The 19,910-nt window shown below is 36.8% G+C and overlaps 1 protein-coding gene across 1 annotated transcript in view; it reads right to left on the bottom strand.

Annotated features, from left to right (window-relative positions):
- Positions 1 to 19,910, bottom strand: part of Nbas (neuroblastoma amplified sequence) — a 284,959-nt gene that overhangs the window by 159,073 nt on the left and 105,976 nt on the right. Inside the window, exons 22-25 of the mRNA XM_013013552.1 lie at positions 17,285 to 17,368; positions 14,517 to 14,670; positions 6,327 to 6,512; positions 5,679 to 5,852 (exon numbers count right to left, since the gene is read on the bottom strand). Coding sequence (XP_012869006.1) covers positions 5,679 to 5,852; positions 6,327 to 6,512; positions 14,517 to 14,670; positions 17,285 to 17,368 — 598 coding nt within the window. The remainder of the gene's footprint in view (positions 1 to 5,678; positions 5,853 to 6,326; positions 6,513 to 14,516; positions 14,671 to 17,284; positions 17,369 to 19,910) is intronic.

The raw sequence follows: 19,910 nt of genomic DNA, 5'->3' as shown, positions 1-19,910 counted from the left end.
GACTTTTGGAGTATTTAATAATTCTAAATGAAATCACATTTTAATTAGAGAATCAGCCAAAAAACGTAACTTGTAACCCATAAGCTATGCCATCTGCTACAAACAAACTCTTCAATTTATGACCCATAAGATAAAGTAGAAAGGAAAATCACAGTGAATTAAAAACACTATTCATTAAAAATAACATCAAAAATCACCTTACAGCTAAATTCGGTGTTTCAATTACAAAATACATATAACTCCTTAACTAATGGTCAAAAATATTAGAAACTATTATTTGTTCAGTATACACTATCTATTATTCATTTAACTACAAAGTATTTCTAAGAAAGAACAACTGTAATGTAATAATACACAAGCCACAGAACACACAATTTCTGATGAAAATGGCTGCTTTGGGCTACTTTCTAAATAAAATACTTATTTCCCATTGCACAGATTCCTACTCTTGAAGTATTTTTCTGAGATACAAAAATAACCAATTGATACCTTATTTTTCTAATCTACAAGACCAAGACATTAACAATGTTTTCCTAAGAAGACTGTCATGAGGAGTAAATAATTAATACATGAGTATAAAGTCTGAAAGTTATTTCTTAAAGCTGTTTTTGACAGCAAAGTAAGTTTAAGATAATTTCTATAACAATGATCTACTTCATTTTAATAGACATTTGTCAATATGCACAAATAGAAAAGTGACAGGAAATATGCCTAACAAAGACATTTTCTTAGTAGAAAATAATCAAATCCATAAATTTAAAAAATATTCTTAAGGTTACCAGGGAAATAAAGCTTTCTGAAGCAGTTGACCTTCTTAAAGCAGTTATATAAATGTCTTCAAGGTATTAAGAAAAACATAATGCCATTAGTTTAGCACTGACATTTTTACAAAGATCTATCCGATATTCAAAGTGACTAGTGGGTAAAATAAACATAAGCAAGGCAGAATAAAAATGAACACTATTAGAAATTAGTTTTTTTAAAAAAAATTTAGGGAGGGATAGTAAGGGAAAAACAAAGGAGGGGTAACAATGCTCAAAAGGAAATGTACTCATTACTTTATTTATGTAACTGTAATCCCCTCTGGTACAGTATCTTAACAATAAAAAAGTACATCTTCTGAAAAGTCCCTATTTAGCTTATTTGCCAGTTAATTAGGTTGTTTATTCTTTCAAGACTTAATTTCTTTAACTCTCTGTATATTTTAGGTATCAGGCCTCTGTTTCATGTGTAGCTGGCCAAGATCTCCCATACTGTAGGCTTGAGGCACTGACAGTTCAAATGCTGTGCTCAAAATAACAGTAAATGTCCAGTCCACTGTCTGCAGAGTCTAAATCAGGCAACCCAGGCTTTGGACATTCCACAAAGGCTCCAGCTACATAAAGACTAGAAGAGATTGGGAGGAATCGCAGCAATAAAGAAAAAGGATGAAAACACTGAGTTTCATGAGGACAGCTTGGAAACCATTTGAAACAGAAAACAAAATCCTGATGTCTTATGTGATCTCCTCCTTTGTAGCTTATCCTCCAAGACATTAAGAAGTTACTTTAGAGTTCAATGTCCTGCAGTTTGTACTTGATTATATATACCCCAAACCTTACGTGGAAAACCTTACAAATACCCTCCTGCCAATCTAATTTTGGTTTTTGGTGGTTTTTTTTTCTTCTTGGGTTTTTGGTTTTTGTTTTTTTCTGCCAAGCTTGGGGCTGAACTTTGGGTCTGGGCGCTGTCCCTGAGCTTCTTTTGCTCAAGGCAAATGCTCTACCACTTGAGCCACAGCACCACTCCCAGCTTTTTTGAGTAGTTTGTTAGAGATGAGTCTCACAGAGTTTCCTGCCCATGCTGGTTTCTAACTGCAATACTCAGATCTAATCCTGCTGAGTAGCTAGGATTACAGGCATGAGCTACCAGTACCCAGCTGGTTTTTTATTTTTTAATTCTATTTAAGTCGGGATCTTGCTGTGATGCCCAGGTTAGACTCTAGCATTTCAAGCAATATTTCTGCCTCAGCCTCTTAAGCAACTGGAACAAGAAGTGCCCACAACCATGCCTCCTTCGACTCACACTTTTATCCCACGATTTACTTCATCTATACAAAGTTTTATTTTACAGAAATTAAATTACATTTACTACTCAACATATGTAGAAAATGATTCCAGGACCTTGAAGATACCAATATCCATAGAAGCTAAACCACACCATACATGAAACTTTCTGTTGTTAAGTAGTAAGATTTAGAAATGTATTTGTTAGTATAGTATGACATAGTAGTCTAAGCTATATGATAGAGACATCATGGTTTCCGTTATATTATTAAATATAATGTGCATGATTTGTCACAGATCAAAAGTATATTCTTTTTGAAAATGAGTGATATATAATCAATGTTCCCAGTAAAACCTAGTAAAGCAAATAAATGTAAACAAAAGATGCTAAGTACCATGAGACCCAGTTTCATTCATTTATTCATTCATTCATTTTTCATGGCAAGACATACTGAATAAGTGTTCTCTGCTATCATCGTGCTAGTCTCTGGCAATGTGGATACCAATGAAATACAAATGAGATATGAAAATATATATATATATGTGTGTGTGTGTGTGTGTGTGTGTGTATGTGTGTGTATATATATCTATATAGATATATATACATGAAGCAAAGGAAAAGAGAAAATTGTAAACAAATTAAATCCAATGCACATTGATAAGGGCCATAATAAGAGTCAAGTACAAAACCCTGCTGAGGGGCATCTGCATTGATCCCATATCTTAACTATGGTAAACAATACTGCAAGGAACATGGTTGTTCTGGTAACTTTAGTATGGTCTTGTTTGTGGTCTATTGGATAAATTCCCAGGATTGGAATTACTGGGTCAAAGGGAAGCTCAGTATGGAGGAAATTCCAAAGTGCTTGAATAAGTTTATAGTCCCACCAATAGTGCAGCAGTGTTCCCTTTAGAAATTGTACCATTAATAAATGGAAAGAATTGGAAAAAATTACATTAAACACAGTAAATCAGACCCCAAAAAATATATGTTGCATGGTTTCCCTCAGTTGTGACAACTAGAAAATACCTATAAATCCACAAGTAAACACAGTGGATGGTAAAAGACAAAAAAAATACATTTGGACATAATAAATTATACATGACTTTAGACATTCACAAAGTGAGACCCAAGGAGGATATTCTTAGGAGAAGATAACAAAGATTCAATAGCTAGGGGCATATGATCATATAAAATGATGTTTATCAAAATGAACTCCAAGAACTCCTTGTTTATTTTTCTCCTTTGTCACTTTTTTATTTCTGTACCCCTGTCTTGCATGTAAGTTTATCTGTTATGGGGAGGATCAGGGGGAGCACAGAAATGATGGGACACAGTGTGAACAAATGCAGCAGTGATATTCATTACACACTATATTGAAAATGAACTTGTTGGGGATGGGGGATCAGAAGGGAAAAACAGAGAAGATGAGGGAGGAGATGACACTGTTCAAAAAGAAAAATACTCAATTCCTGACTTATGTAACTGTGACCTCTGTACATCACCTTTATACTAATATGATTTTTTTTAAATCATGAAAGAAAGAAAATGGAAACAAAAGCCCATCTAGGGCACTCTAGAGAGACCAACACTGACCAGGGGGCAGTGGTAAGCCCCTGGAAACCTTACCATAAATCACAACATGCTCAAATTCGTACTGCATGAAGATGATCCAGAGAGAAACAGGATATGTTAGAAAGAAGAGTGGAACAACTCTGTTCTCTCCTTCATGTTCACATATTTCAACCAAGGCAAATGGCTATATGTTTTATTCAAAGGTATATGCTAAATTGCCAAGTAAAAACAACAAAGAGTTGATTGTATACAAAGGATTTACAGGATTCTGCAAGGAAGATGTATATCAAACAAAATTACTACATAGAATTTAAAGTCACTTCCTTCTTCCTCATAAAACATTCATATGCAATCCATCCTGTTTCTCACCAAATACTCTGCTGCCATAAGCACTCTTTAGGCTCAAGGAAACCACCCAAATTCAACACCTCATACTAAGTGCAAAGTGATTATGAGAAAATGGAAATGTTTGAATAACCAATGAGAAGCTAAACTTCTGACAGATGATCCTTTTAGATGGGGGGGGGGAATGTCTAAAAGTTAGCAATTCTTTCCTGTTTTGACTCTACTGGTCTATAACCACATATCTTCATGGAGGTTGCATTAATAACAAAGGTGAGTATAAGAAAATTCTCCATCAAAATTTAAAACTGAAAGACCTAGATTACCTATAGCTTGCCCTCAGTCTGATGTTCTCAACATTACCGCAATCAGTGTTTCAAGTGGACTGAGCCATCCTGCTCAGTCCCTCCAATGAACTGGGAACTACAATTGCCTGAAACAGTGTGATATGGGCATGTTTGTGTGTTTACCTTCTAACTTGGAATTGCTAATTTAAGCTTGCCCATTAAGACTATTTATATTAATACTTAAGTAAAATTTGTTCTCAAAATATTTTACATTTTACAAACTGTCTTAAAATAGTTCTCAAAACATATCAGTTCAATTTACATACTGTCTTAAGATAAACATAATAACATAACTTCTAGCTTTCCTTACACTGGTGAAGGTGTGTTTGATCCATGGTTAAACGGTTTTAACAATGCCAAATATGGTTGTACTTAACAAAATGACTTTCAAATTTGTACTCTTTAGAAATACAAAGTAATACAGTACACTTATACAATGATAAGTTATTAGGAATAATTACAAGATACCCTTTTGAAAACCTAATGATTTTCATAAACTACTTAAAGGGCCTCAAGATAGAAACCTTCCTTGTTCTATAGGTGCCAGCATAAATACAATGACTTACCAGGCACCAGTGGCTTGTGCCTGCAATCCTAGCTACTCAGAAGGCTGAGATCTGAGGATGGCGGTTCAAAGACAGCCTAGGTAAGAAAGACTATCAGACTCTTATCTCCAATTAACCACCAGTAAACCAGATGTAGCACTATGGCTCAAGTAGTAGAGTGCTCGCGTTGAGCTGAGGAGCTGAGGGACAGCACCTAGCCCAGAGTTCACGCCCCACAACCGACAAAAAAAAAAAAAAATCAATAAATCAGTAAATCAATAAACCCAGGTTCTTCTATCTCCTATATAATTGAAGATGACCATCTAATCATTTTATATCACAATTTTCCTGAGTTCAATTCCTCAGCACCACATAAGCAAAAAGAAAAAAGCCGGAAGTGGCACTGTGGCTCAAGTGGTAGAGTACTAGCCTTGAGGTTAAGAGCTGAGGGACAGTGCCCAGGCCCAGAGTTTAGGCCTCATGACTGGACCCAAAAAAAAAAAAGAATTACACTTAATACTTGTATAGTACCTATAATAGTAAGAATATCTAGAAACCGTTAGTCTTCTTATATTGATAATATCCAACATATAGGAGACAGTAAACAAACTAGAATAAATGAGACAAAATTAACATTACCATATAAACTTTTGATATAAACATTGGACTATGCTGTTGAAAATTCTGAAAGAATAAAATGATAGCCACTTTTTTTCTGGTGACAGGAAAATTATTCTCAAAGACTATAATGAAAGTTTAGTAATTAAACCTTTCTATACAGAAAAAAATACAAAGAATTTTAAGAAATTAAGTTTCTACTTACGTCTGGTTTGGAATGCTGAAATATCTTCAGGGGAAATTTTAAGTCTGTTTTAGCTAAAGTTACTAAATATTCTTTCAATAGCTCATTAGCCACACCAGGGGACTGTTTCTCACAACGATGAAGAAAGGGAACCATCCACTGGTAGGCACTTGTCACATATTTGTCCTCAGAACACTGAAAGTATAATTAACCAAAACAAACAAGCATTAAATTAAATTAAAAACCATTTTATAGCGGACACATCCTAACGTTCATAGACAGACAGACTGTGTGAAGCAATGAAGCTTCACACTTTCTACTACAACCCACTCTGCAGGTCATCATGGACACGTAGACCGGCAGTCAGAGGAGAATGTGCCACCGCCCTCCTACGGCAAGAAGGGCTGCAGCAGCAATACTGCTGCGCCAACATGGGGTCCCAAATGGCCCACGCCCAGATCTAGAAATCATACTACTAGCTACTACTGAGCCATGGGGTCTTCCAGTGTGACAAGGACCCTAACACTTTTTTTTTGCACAGTCTCAAGAAACTTCATTCAGTTACTTACTTCTCACACTTGTAAAATATTTCATTTTGGTTTGAGACACATATTAATCAAGTCCATAGGGGGAAAAAATACATGAGAAGAAAGTTGGAACTAAACCTACACTATTCATCAGTAATCTCAGTTTTTCAATGTCTTCCATCTGCTGGAGTTCTTTCAAGGTCAGTGTTAAGTCACACCCGGCTTCATAAACTAGTGTTTCCAGTGTCACCAAGTCATCACACAGAACTAGCAAACCAGGAATCTGCCGCTCCATTCCAAGTCTAACAAGCGACAACGCACAGTCAACCTAAAATTGAAAAGTGACAGTAAGTTTGTGGGTATTACACATTGCTAATACATTGAAAGGAAAAGCTCTCAGTACATTATCTAATGCTAGTAACATATATGTAAAACTCCATTACCAGTAACATACTTTTATTTACTACAAAAATCTTTAACAGTTCTTCACCGAATATATCAAACTGTTTCAAAGAAATCAATCAACAACAAATACTGAGGAAAATGAAGGAAGAGGTGACACTTTTCAAAAAGAAATACTCATTACCTAACCTATGGAACTGTAACCCTCTGGTACATCACATTTACACTAAAAAGTAAATTTTAAAAAAAGATCTTGTATATTGTATACATGTTTATCTGAATTAAGGAAGGGAAGGGGAACAACAAAATGATGAGACAAAGGGTGAACCAATGCAACAGTGATACAATATATTGGAAACGAACTTTACAACTTGGGGGGGTAGGGAGGGCGAGAAAGTGGGAGAAAAGCAAGAGAGGAGATAATGATGTTTGAAAAGAAATGTACTCACTACCATATATATGTAACTAACCCCCCTGTACATAACCTTGACAATAAAAAAATTTTTAAAGATTTTGGCAAAAAAAAAAAGATTTTGACAACTACAAATATTGTAAGTAAAGATATGAAGAAGACAACCATCTTAAATTTATAAAGCCTAACAGTAAACAATACAGTTCTATATATACTTCTCCATTTAATGCTTACATTATATTAATAGACAGAGAAAAGAATAACAGGTAGAGACAACAGCAAATTAACCCTACTCTCACTATAATGCTCTGCTCCAAAAAGAATTATCTATCCCCCTAGTTTTTTTACTCCTCCCCTTTCAGAAAGCATTCAATAAAAATTTGCTCAATAACTCCTATACAACTATTGTCAGTTGGAGCAACTCTAATAATTAGGTATACCAAGTTAAGCGAACGATTTTAATCTAAATGCTCAGTAGACTGCCATTCATCCCTGGTTCCCAGTCAAATTTATGAAGTGCCATATTCTGTAGCTGAAGATAAGCCATTAGTCCTTCACTGATCACTTGTCATACTACCCCCTCACCCTTTTGCTCCTAGACCAACAACTGTTCATGGAGGGCCTACTGTGACCTAACACCACTCCAAATTTCCACCTCAGAAGGAAAAACGATGGATGACTCAATGATCGCACAGGCTGAGTTAACAGCTGTGTCTGACTGGCATCCAGAGAGAAAGAGGGGGTGCTTAGTCCAACCGTAGGACATCCTAGTTTAGTCCAGAAGAAAGAACACTAAAGTGGGCCCTAAAGAAGAAAAACTATTAATTAAGGGAATTTCACAATTAGGGGAAGAAAAGCTTGCAGGGTAGAAGCATACTGCACTAGCAAAAGTACAACCAGATCCAGGGGGACAGAAAGAAGATGGGAAGTGATATGAACATGGCTGAAGGAACAGGAAGAGGCCAAATGATAAAAATATGCTTCACTAAGATAAACTTCATCATTAACCCTAAAACACAGCACTATTTAAAGTTATCCAAAGAGCCACATGTTGAATATATTTACACTCTCTGGAAGAATACTTGGTATTTCCTAAATGATGAATTGATGTGAATAGTCTGGATTGAAAGTAGGTAGCCCAGTCAGTTCTCAATGAAATAACTCTTAGACCAGTCAGTTCTTAGAGGAATACTAACATTGAGGACCCACACTCATTAATTTGTGTGCTTATTCATTGAATAAATAGTCATTGAACATTCCCTATGTAGTGGGCAGTAATGAGATGCTAAACAGAGGCAGTATAGAAGAAGACAGAGGAGAATGAAAACAATCAGGAGGAAGAATTTATGACATCTGGTCAGACCAAATGAAGGAGAAGGAGTCTAGATTCATGGCTAGGATTGGCGATGCTGCTTCTGGAGGAGCCTATGGAATACCTACCTGCTCAGAGATCCAACTGTAGATTCCAAACCAGAGACTAAAATCTGGAAATCAAGTTAAGGTACCAGGCTGGAGATGGTATTTTGGAATCATCAGCACATAACTCATAGAGCAGTATTTGGAAAGAAAATCTGAGCTGGCCACACTTGTGCACAATATTAATAACAACAACTGTATCCTGGGGAATAATGATAAGGGACAAGCCAAAGAAAATAATACCCCTCAGGGATGGACTGAAATTAATGGCTAAGACCAGGACAGAAAAAAACTGAATTGTTGTCACAGGAAGAAGTTTCAGGAAATAAGCAGTAAATAGTATTATTAAAGGGCTAGGTCCCAGTGACTATACCCATTTAAGAGGCTCAGATCAGAGGTTCTCAGTTAGAAGCCAGCCTAAGCAAAACAGCCTACACAAGACACTTTCCAATTAACCAACAACAACCAAAACAAAAAACCAAAAAAAAAAAAAAAAAAACTTAGTGAAGTATGACAGAAGTTGTAATGTGGCAGTGAAAATGCTGAACCAGAGTGCCAGGCTCCAGACCAGCACATACATATTTGGGCACATGCATGCACACGTGTGTGCGCACACACACACACACACACACACACACAGTGTCAAAGGACAAAATGCTGAGCCTGAGTGCCAGGCTCCAGACCTGCACATACATATTTGGGCACATGCGTGCACGTGTGCGCACATGCACACACTCACACACACACACACACACAGTGTCAAAGGACAAAATGCTGAGCCAGAAATTAAGGGACGGCAGGTGTCAATGGCTTACACCTATAATCTTCACTACTAAGGAGGCTGAGATCTGAGGATTGTGACTGAAAGCCAGACAAGGCAGGAAAGTCCATTTTATTTACCTTGAGTAAACTCAAGCAAACAGAAATGGTGCTGTGGCTCAAATGGCACTGAGTTAGCCTTGAGCACAAAAAGGCTCAGGAACAGCATCCAAGTTCAAGCCCCAGGACCAGCAAAAAGAAAAAGGAAAACAGAAAAAGAAGAAAAAAAATACACTGAGAGGTGGGTAGCTATTCTAGTCTCTCTAAGATCAGGCTTCACAGCATGGCAGGAACAGCCAGACTCGGGGGAGAGGAGGAGTAAACTAAACTTGAGAAAGTGATGACCATGAGCAAAGGAACTATTTCTATATAGAACAGTGATAGGAACAGAGCTAAAACACAAGCCAGGAAGAATATAACTCTAGTTTACTTTTCCATAGTTACAATGAAGAGGCTTGAACGAACTTTCTGTGCTCTCGGGGAAGTGAGCAACAGACCCAGTAATGAAAGCAGAAAAAATAGATAGGTGATAAAGCAATCCCAGTCAAGAGATGCCTCTTCTAGAAGTCAGAAAAGGTGCAGATAGAAGGAAGTTCTGAGTTCTTTCAATGAGACACACAGCAGAACCATTTTCTGAGAATACTGAGCAATGCAGTGGAGGGCTAGGGGTAGAGGAGAAGGAAAAAAGGGAAACAGCCCTGTAACACACAGGGAAAATGCCAGCAACAGTTAAGCCAGTTAAATCCCAACCAAGTCCCAAGACAACCACAGGACTGACACTCGAAGAGAAATGAGTTCTCCAGTAAGAAGACTGGTGCAAATAAGTATAACAGACATAAAGTACAAGTAGGTAACGCAGAGGCAAACCGAAGACTCCTGGTAATACTTCATCAAATGTTTTTACCATAGTACCTAGTTAGTATAATTTGTGTCTGAAATGACACTTTTATTTCCATAATAACTTTAAAAAGCCATCTCAGTTGAATTTTCAGAAAACAAAACCATAACATACAACTCTATGCAAGTGAATTTCAATGCACAGCACATTAGCAATTTGTATTTGTTGTCTTCCTAAATACTCAAAAAAAAAATGCAATGTACTGAAACTTCAAATAAACATAGACTCTAGTGCAATAATGTAGCATTACACTACATGCCCCAAGCCTATTGTGGGTAAAATGCACCATGATAAATATTTTCTTCAGCCAACAAACAGGTTTTGCTGAAGGCATTTATAGGCACTAAGGAAAAAGAACTCCCATATCAATTAAATCTCTAAACATGAAAAAGATAAAAAAAAACCTACATCAAATATTACTTTGATTGCAGTGTAAGTGACATGAAACATCAATGCTTTACCTGAAGCTTAAAATGGAAGAGATGGAGAAGAATGCAAGCCAAGTAAATAGAGCCCACGAGGTCTCATAATTTTCTCTAATTTTGCAAAAAAAAAAAAATTCTAGATATCTAGGAGTTATTGTTTGATTGCTAAAATATTCAACTTCAGAAATATCTACAGTTTGGTTTCTGATGGATTTTTTTTCAGGCAACTTTGGGTTCAAAGTAGAATAGATCAGAAAGCAGAGTTCCTGCATGTCTCCTGCCCTCACCTCATACCACAGGCAGCCCCCACCACCAGCATCCCTCTCAGGGTAGCACAGACGCTACATGTGATCCGCTAATCACATAGACTCATCACTGTCAAAGTCCACAGTTAACATCAGGAGTCACTGCTGGAGGTAAAAGTTTGATTGGTTTTGATAATTGTGTAATGAGATGTACCAACCTTGGAGATGAACTTCATTGGGCCCTAGTAATTGTGTAATTACACATATCCACCATTTTCGTAACATAAATAGTTCACTGCCCTACAAATGACCTGCACTGTCTATTCAGCCCTACACCCTTGGCAATTACTGTCTCCACAGTTTAATCTCCAGATTGCATTTATAGGGATGAATCACACACCTATGTAGCCATTTCATAGCTGCATCTTTTGCTTAGAAATATATACTCAAGATTCCTCCATGTCTTTCCTGGACTGATAGCTCATTTGTTTTCAGTCTGCTGAAATAATACACCATTGTCTAGATGTATCACAGTTGATCCACTCACTTCTAGAAAGGTGTCTTGGTTCCTTAGTTATAGCAAATGAACTACTCAGACAAACATGTTACTAATTAGGAAAACTTAAAGGAGAATGTGACTGCCATGGAAACTCTCTACTATACTTTCTACCCAATTTTGCTATAAACCTAACCTTTTAAAAATACATAAATAGAGCACAGAAAAATAGTTTTTAAAGTTACTTTTTATGTTTCACTTCAGTATGTCACTTTTTTTCTTTTTCTTACTGTTATTTGCTTAACTTGAAATCTGACTACAAAATGGTGAAATACTGAAAATCAAGAAGTCGCACTAATCTATTTTAAGTGGACACATATGTTGGCCAGAACTTTTTACAGACACGAAAGATTTTTAAAGTTTCCATACTCATTATCAGTAGAACTAGGTGAAAATCTGTTTTAAAAATTATACAAATGCACAAGCAGACACTGACACACTTTCCTCTGATTCTCATAAAGCTCTATATAGAGTAGCAGGATTACAGGTGTGACCACTACACTCAGCTTTTTTTATTTTTTTTTAAATCAAACTCAGGACCCTCATTTATTTAGAGGCAAAAATCAAAAGAACATCTTATAAATATGTTAGAAACAATAGCAAGAAAGAAAAACCATTTGGGGTTCATTTCACCTAACGTCAACTTATCTGACCTTTTCTGCTTGTCTCAGACATATACTAGTTATTGCAAATAAGAGAAACCCTATGATCTATGTTTCTTTGGGCCTGGCTTACTTCACTTAATGTAATTTTTTCCAAGTCTTTCCATTTCCTAACAAATGGGGCAATGTTATTCTTTCTGATGGAGGCATAGAATTCCATTGTGTATGTATGCCACATTTTCTTGATCCATTCATCTACTGAGGGGCATCTGGGTTGGTTCCATATCTTAGCTATGGTAAATAATGCTGCAATAAACATAGTTGTGCTGGTAGCTCTAGAATGGTCTTGTTTGTGATCATTTGGGTAAATGCCCAAAAGTGGGATTGCTGGGTCATAGGGGAGCTCTATGTGGAGTATTTGAGGAACCTCCATGGTACTTTCCAAAGTGGTTGAACAAGTTTACACTCCCACCAACAATGCAGTAAGGTTCCCTTCTGTCTGCATCCCCTCCAGCATCTGTTGTTATTAGAGTTCTTGATTATAGCCATTTTAACTGGGGTGAGGTGATATCTCAGTGTCATTTTTATTTGCATTTCTTTTATGGCTAGAGAGTTTGAACATTTCTTTATGTGTCTATTGGCCATCTTTCTTTCCTCTTCAGAGAAGTTTCTCTGTAAGTGTTTAGCCCATTTATTTATTGGAAAGTTGTTTCTTCGGGGATTTGTTGTTGGGAAATTTAATTTTTTGAGTTCCAGGTATATTTTAGATATGAGACCCTTGTCTGTTGTATGGCTAGTGAAGATCTTCTCCCAATCTGTGAGCTTTCTATTGATCTTGCTAGCTATGTCCTTTGCCATGCAGAAGCTCTGTAATTTCATGCAATCCCATTTGTCCAACCTTTCTTTGATTTGTTGTGTTTCTAGGTCTTGGACACATTACAACAATGAGATGTACAAATCGTTATGTCGAAACGAACTTTACAACTTTGGTGGGTGGGGGAGAGGAGGATTGGGTGGGGGGATGAGGGGAGGATGGGAAGGGATGGCTAGGGGAAACAAAGGAGGAGGCTACAATGCTTGATAAGAAATGTACTCATTATCTTGCCCATGTAATTGTAACCCTTCTGTACAGTATTTTCACAATAAAAAAAAGACAAAGAAAAAGAAAAAGAAAAATTTCGGCCTGTGTCAAGGAGACTAGGGTTTCTCCTATTCCGTCCTGTAATGTTTTCAGCGTGTCTGCTTTGACTCCGAGGTCTTTGCTTTGTATGTCCCTCCCCCACAGTATAACCCCTGTTTTCACTGTATTTGATGTTGGTATAATTTGGAGAGAGGAAGGGAGAAAACAAATTGTTTAAATAGGGATACAGGTGGACCCACTGCAACAATGACATGTACAAGATGCTATGTCAAAAAACAAACTTTACAACTTTGGGGGGGATGTTAAGGGGAAAGAAAGGAGGAGGCTACAATGCTTGATAAGAAAAGTACTCATTACCTTGCTCATGTAATTGTAACCCCTCTGTACAGTATTTTCACAAAAAAAAACCTTATTAATAATAAAAAATAAAAAGAACCGAAGTAACTCTGTCTTGGTTATTTATGCTAGCCTATTATGTCTTTATACTCTTACAATTTGAAAAGTTTTAGCTATGCAAGTTGTTTATCATTTAAGTCAACATCTTTATCATCGTGCACATTGAAATGTATATGCTTTCTTTTAATTAAAATTTTATTGTAATGGCAATGTACAGAGGGATTACAGTTACATAAGTAAGGTAATGAGTACATTTCTTTTTGAGCAGTGTTACCCCCTCCCTCATTTCCTCCCACTTCTCCCTCTCTGCCTCTCCTCCCTCCAAGATGTAAAGTTCATGGGAAAAAATTATAGTAAGCAAAGTGAGCCAGACTCAAAGAAACTCAGGCTGCATGGTTTTCCTCATTTGTAATAACTAGAATTTGTCTAGGATATTCTTAGAAGAGGATCACAATGGCTCAATAGCTATGTGCATTTGACCATATACAATGGTAGTTATGGAAATGAACTCCAAGAAATGGAAACAATAACTGTTTGCAGTTACTTCTTTTTTTCTCTCTCCCTTTGGTTTATTCCTGTTGTCACTGTTTTTTATTTCTGTACCTTTTGTCATGTATATAAGTTTATCTGATTTGGGAAAGGGAATCACAAAAAAAAAAAACAAACAGTGGGACAAAGGGTGAGTGTCTAGCAATACTAAGTAGACACTATGCCAGCGTTTTTTGTTTTTTTTTTACGAAAAGATCTCACTTTTTCCTAGGCTAGCCTCAAACCATGATCCTCCTATAACTGCTTCTGCAGTTTATATTTTAAAGAAAGATTGAAAGCAACTTTTCTTCTATGGATTTGCTTTGCCATCATCTAAAACAAAAGCCACATGTATCCTTCTACAGAGAAAGAAAAGTGATCAAAACCAGTAAGAAATATTCATTGCAAATAATATCTATACCCCAACACCCTTGGCACTGTAGTCCATCCTGGAGGCCAGCATCACAGAGCAACTGCAGTCTCTCCCCTCACCTGCCGGGAATGATGCTCTATCTCCTCTGCTCTGCTCTGGTACCAGTCCATGACCTTCTCAACAGAAAGCTCGCTGGTCCTGTACTGTAGTAACTCAGGCTGTGCAGCATACAAAAACTCACTTTCATCTTGGAGACTTGGCTCAACCACCATTCTGCAAAGCACAAAGGAATAGTGGAACAAATAGAATGCTGTAAAGACAAACATAACTTTACGAGAGAAAGACAAGAACAGAGATGAGAGTAAATGTAACACTTTTTAAAAACTTAGTTTCCCACCGGTTTCCCTGACTTGAAACATCACAATGGATAAGAGGCCAAAACAACTATGCCAAAAATCAATCAAGAAATTGTTAGCAAAATCAAAATTACCTGTAAAATGGGAGCCAGAAGCCTCCCATTGGCCCACTAAATCAAAGTCATCTGTGCTTGCCAGCCAGGGCTCAGTTAGGAAAGTGCCCAAGTGATTCCAATGAGAGATCTTAATTTCAGAGTTCATATGAATCAGAATAAATGCTCCTTCTTCATGCTGATAATATACTTCTTCCAAGTGCCAGCAATCATGCATCATGCTGATATATTTGTGCATCATAGGACTACTCTACATCCTTCCTCACAGCGGGAAGAACAAGTCACGGCATAGAGGACACACAGAGGACAATATCTGAGGAGCAGACTTTATCATCCTGGTCAGGTCAAGTGCCTCCCAGAGTAAAGAGCTCTCAGAGGAAAATAAGGAAAACCCTGTGTCCCGCTAAGGACACCGAGTAATATGAGGAGAATGGGGGTGCCCGTGGTGGATCACAGTGAAGTTATACAGTAGGGAGCTGCAGTCACAACTGAATCAAAGGCACAATCCACTGAAAGCTCAGGAAACCATCTGCAAATTACGTAACTAAAACCACCCACGATTCCTTTTAGTCATTAAAAAAATGGGCATAATACCATACAAAAATGCTGTGAAAACTCAAAGCAATGGAAATAGAGCATACAGAGAACATGCCTGAGAACATCAGGAGCTTTGTTCTTAGACATATTTTTTTTCGGGGGGTATTGGGGGGTCTGGTCATGAGGCCTGAACTCTGGGACTGGGCGCTGTCCCTCAGCTCTTCACCTCAAGGCTAGCACTCTACCACTTGAGCCACAGCGCCACTTCCGGCCTTTTTCTTTTTTGCTTATGTGGTGCTGAGGAATCGAACCCAGGGCCTCAGGCATGCAAGGCAAGCACTTTACCACTGAGCCACCTTCCCAGCCCAGACAATTTTTTTAACCAGATTTATTAGCATTTTTAGTATATCACCTGACACACAAAAAAATTCCATAAATACTGGGGTATTTACCCACTTGCCTGAGACAGCCTACTGTGCTCCAAACCTATACTTCGTAAACCTTAAATGGAATGGCTCTTTCTATAACTAGTCTTCTAGTGCCTTAAACATATCCCCAACCCTCCCTCACCACCGCCACACAAAAACTGCAAGAACTGATCTCAGACAGTGTTTCTTCCATCTCCACCTCCAAGTAGCTGAAATTACAGACATGCGCTGCCACATTCAGAGTTAATTTTTTTCTTTATAATAATTATTCTCTTATACTCCATACATTTTTTATTCTCAATTCATGGAAAATTCCTTGATTTTATTATATAACTCTTCTAATTTTTGTATACCATTTATTTTCTAATATCCCAAAGTTCTATAGCTTTCTGTTCCTAATTTATATGGGCTTGTGAAATTTTGCAAATACAGTATCTTATCTAACAGGCAATATTAATATAATTCTTGAAGTTTTCTTCTTTCTTCATGTTTCTTTCTTTTAGTTCCATTATCTGTACATTTTCCTGCTTGACACTTTGTTCTCTCCAAATGTCCAGGAAGCTGACTTCTCTGCGTCCTAAGCTGTGAGGCCAAACCTCCGTATCTAGAAGCAGCTATTCCATTTCTCCAGAAAAGAACCCTCCAAACTTCTGGAGAGAACATGCCTGGTGCCTCTGGAATCCATAGTTCCCATATAGAGGACATATATTGCCTAAATTATTAGATTTTCACAGCCATCACTACACCCCAACTATCTCTGAATCTGAAATCTTCCTATCTCAACTACAATTTCTCTGACCCAGATAACAAATCTCATATGTTCACATGGACCTCAGCCCCACACCTCACATCCATCCCCTTCCTCAATTCCTGATACCTCCACATACTGAGACTCTCCCACATTAAGTCTTATAATACTGAAAATTAAAACTGACCCAAGAACAAAATTAGATATATGTATACCATAACTATGAAAACTACATCTGTTTATCTGAAATGCAGCAAGAGAAAACATTAAACTGAAAAGTTATAATGATTTTTAGAATAATGCCTTTGTAATAAAACATTTTCTCATTAAAAATTTTCACAAAAGCTGGGCACCAGTGGCTCACACCTATAATCCTAGCTACTCAAGAGGTGAGATCTGAGGATAATGGTTTGAAGCCAATCCAGGCAGGAAAGTCCATAAGATTCTTCTCTCCAAAACACTAGAAAATTGGAAGTAGCACTGTGGTTCAAAGTGGTAGAGTGCTAGCCTTACGCAAAAAAGCTCAAGGACAATGGCCAGGCCCTAAGCTCAAGCCCAACTACAAACAAAAAAAAAATTATAATGAAGTTGAAATAATAATAATGAAGTTAAAATCTTTACAGAACGCAACAGCCCAGGGAGTACCATGAAGTAAGAGCTCCCAGGCGCTCTTCACCTGTGCAGGGTATGCTGGTGGACACCAACCTGCATTTTGGCTCCTCACACCAATCTTTAGCCCGGTGTTTATGTTCATGCCAAGGAATGACCATCAGGGAACTTCCACTGCAACTTAAGCATAAACAAACAAAACAAAACATAAGCATTCAAAAGTATGCACTACCCAGCTTCTTAAGAAATGTGATACAAAGGGTTATGGTAACACCAAGATTCCTGTTTATGATACTCTAACTATCTGTTACATGATACACAGTAGATCCAAAACATAAGGCAGAAAGACTACATTGATGACTGTGGTTCTAAAAAATAACAAAAAGGAATTCAGTATAGACTATGTGGAAAATGACCAATATAATGTGAGGGCAGGGATAGGGGAGAAAACTGGGAGAAAGCAAAGGAAGGACTGACATTGTCCAAAAAAGGAAATGTATTCATTACCTGACTTAGGAAATGGTAATCCCTCTGTACAACATCGTAATAAGCAGAATAAAATTATATATGTACATGTATGTATATATGCACCTGTATGTGTATATGTATGTATATGTATGTATATGTATGGGTATATTTACATGTGTGTATACATATATATATATTCCCACACACACACCCCATCCTGGGGCTTGAACTCAGGGCCTGGGCACTGTCCCTGAGCATCTTCGTGCTCCAGGCTACTGTTCCACCACTTGAGCCACAGCGTCACTTCCGGGTTTTCTAGTAGTTTATTGGAGATAAGAGTCTTTGCCCCTGCTAGCTTTGAATCATGATCCTCAGATCTCAGCCACCTGAGTAGTAGGATTACAGGTATGAGCCACGGACGCCTGGCAAAATTATATTTTTTAAAAGGAAAATCCAAAATAAAATTAGCAATGACATAAAGAATAGAATATGCAGATATTCACTGACACAAGCTAAAAGATTTATCAGTATCAAGGCTATATCATATGATTTTCATACAAACTCAAAGCTTACAATTGAAAACAGTGCTACCAAGTGAGTTTCCAGTGATTGCAAAAATGGTTTATGTCTGTGTTATCCAATAGCTACATGTATGTATATTAAGAACTAATATATGGCTAATAATGTTAAGAAAGTAGACTTTAATTTTAATTAAATTAAATTTAAATATTGACATAAGGTTAGTGGCACTATATGACATAATAGACATCAAGAACAGGTAGGAGCAATAACAGAAATGACGTTACAGATTGAAAAGTATAACTAAAAGATGACATAAGAAAATGTAAGAGAGGCAAAGATGAAGACTGATTCAATAGAGTGAATAATAAAATATAAAGGAGGGAGAAGGAAATACAGAATGGCAATATCCAGAGAAATTTATTACAAATCAAGAATCACAAGAAATAGGAGCACATCTTTAAGCAAGTTGTGTAGTCATTGACAAATGATTTCCTGGAATGAAGAGCTCTCCACTTCCTCTGTAAGGCCTCATCTAGTTCTAGTATCCATAAAACTGAAAACAAATGATTCATTATGAATTAAAAATACAGACAAAATTATTTCAAAAGTTTTGATTGCTGGGCTTTTATGAAGTTTGATAAAACATTTTCTCTCATAATTGTTTCTATCAATAGCATTTTCCTAAAATTAAAAAAAGGCTGTACTTTCTTATACTACTAAGTTATGAAACATGCTTTCCATAAGGAACACTCTACAACTTTCTGAAAAATCATGCTGGTCAAGAGTGGTTTTCATGGAAAAAGCAACAGGAAACCACTAGAGAGCGTTAAAGAGAAGGGGAGAATTCATCAATCACATCATCACCTCACACTTATCATTATTAGAGCAAAATACCCCAAGTCAGAGAAGGCTTATTACATATATAAAATAACTTATTAGATAATCTATAGGTTTTCAACCAGCACATAATATACTAGTAACCTATGTAACACATACATACATTTTTAAGGAGCTTTAAATTTCTGAACCAAAAAAACATTAAAAATCAATAAAAATAAATAAATTTCTGAACCATTCAGGATAATTTAGAATGCATGTCACAATCATGGTATTTCATTTGCCATCAAAGCAAAAATTGTTTTATTTTCATTCATGTCAACAACTAATAGTTCATTCCAAATCACTGAAATGAAAAATAAAAGAAGTCATGGTGGAATGCAACAATGATGATAATATACTTCCAACAGAACAATGAATTGAGGATGAGGGGGAAAATAACCCAACAAGCTAGTATGCCTTTTCTAATTAAAGGAGACAAGGCTTCTTAAGCTACACAAAATATTTTCTTAGAGGCTCAGAAAATGTATCACAAATTGAGATCTGTATTTTCTATACAAAGTACAGATTAGATACAAGAGTTATTACTGAATTGATTAGTTATGTTTTAGATAAAACCTCCATTACATATTTGGACTTTAAAGTCTAGGAACTTGTAAAACTGTTATCTTCATTGAACAGAAATGGCTAAGAAAACACACATGCATTTATAAGAACACCATTAATAAAATGCTCTGCTCAGAAAAGACAGACCCAAAGGACTCTTATTACTAGAGTATTTTGCTGCATCTTCAAGGCATAGCATCCCCCGACCTGTTTCTAAATGTGCTAACAGTAGTAGTGCTGTTGGTACTATTATATATCAGCGATAATCAGCAACAATAATCCTGAACAT

The sequence above is a fragment of the Dipodomys ordii genome, unplaced genomic scaffold (assembly GCF_000151885.1).
Source record: "Dipodomys ordii isolate 6190 unplaced genomic scaffold, Dord_2.0 Scaffold20, whole genome shotgun sequence".
Taxonomy (NCBI): domain Eukaryota; kingdom Metazoa; phylum Chordata; class Mammalia; order Rodentia; family Heteromyidae; genus Dipodomys; species Dipodomys ordii.
This window is presented reverse-complemented; position numbering and strand designations above follow the sequence as displayed.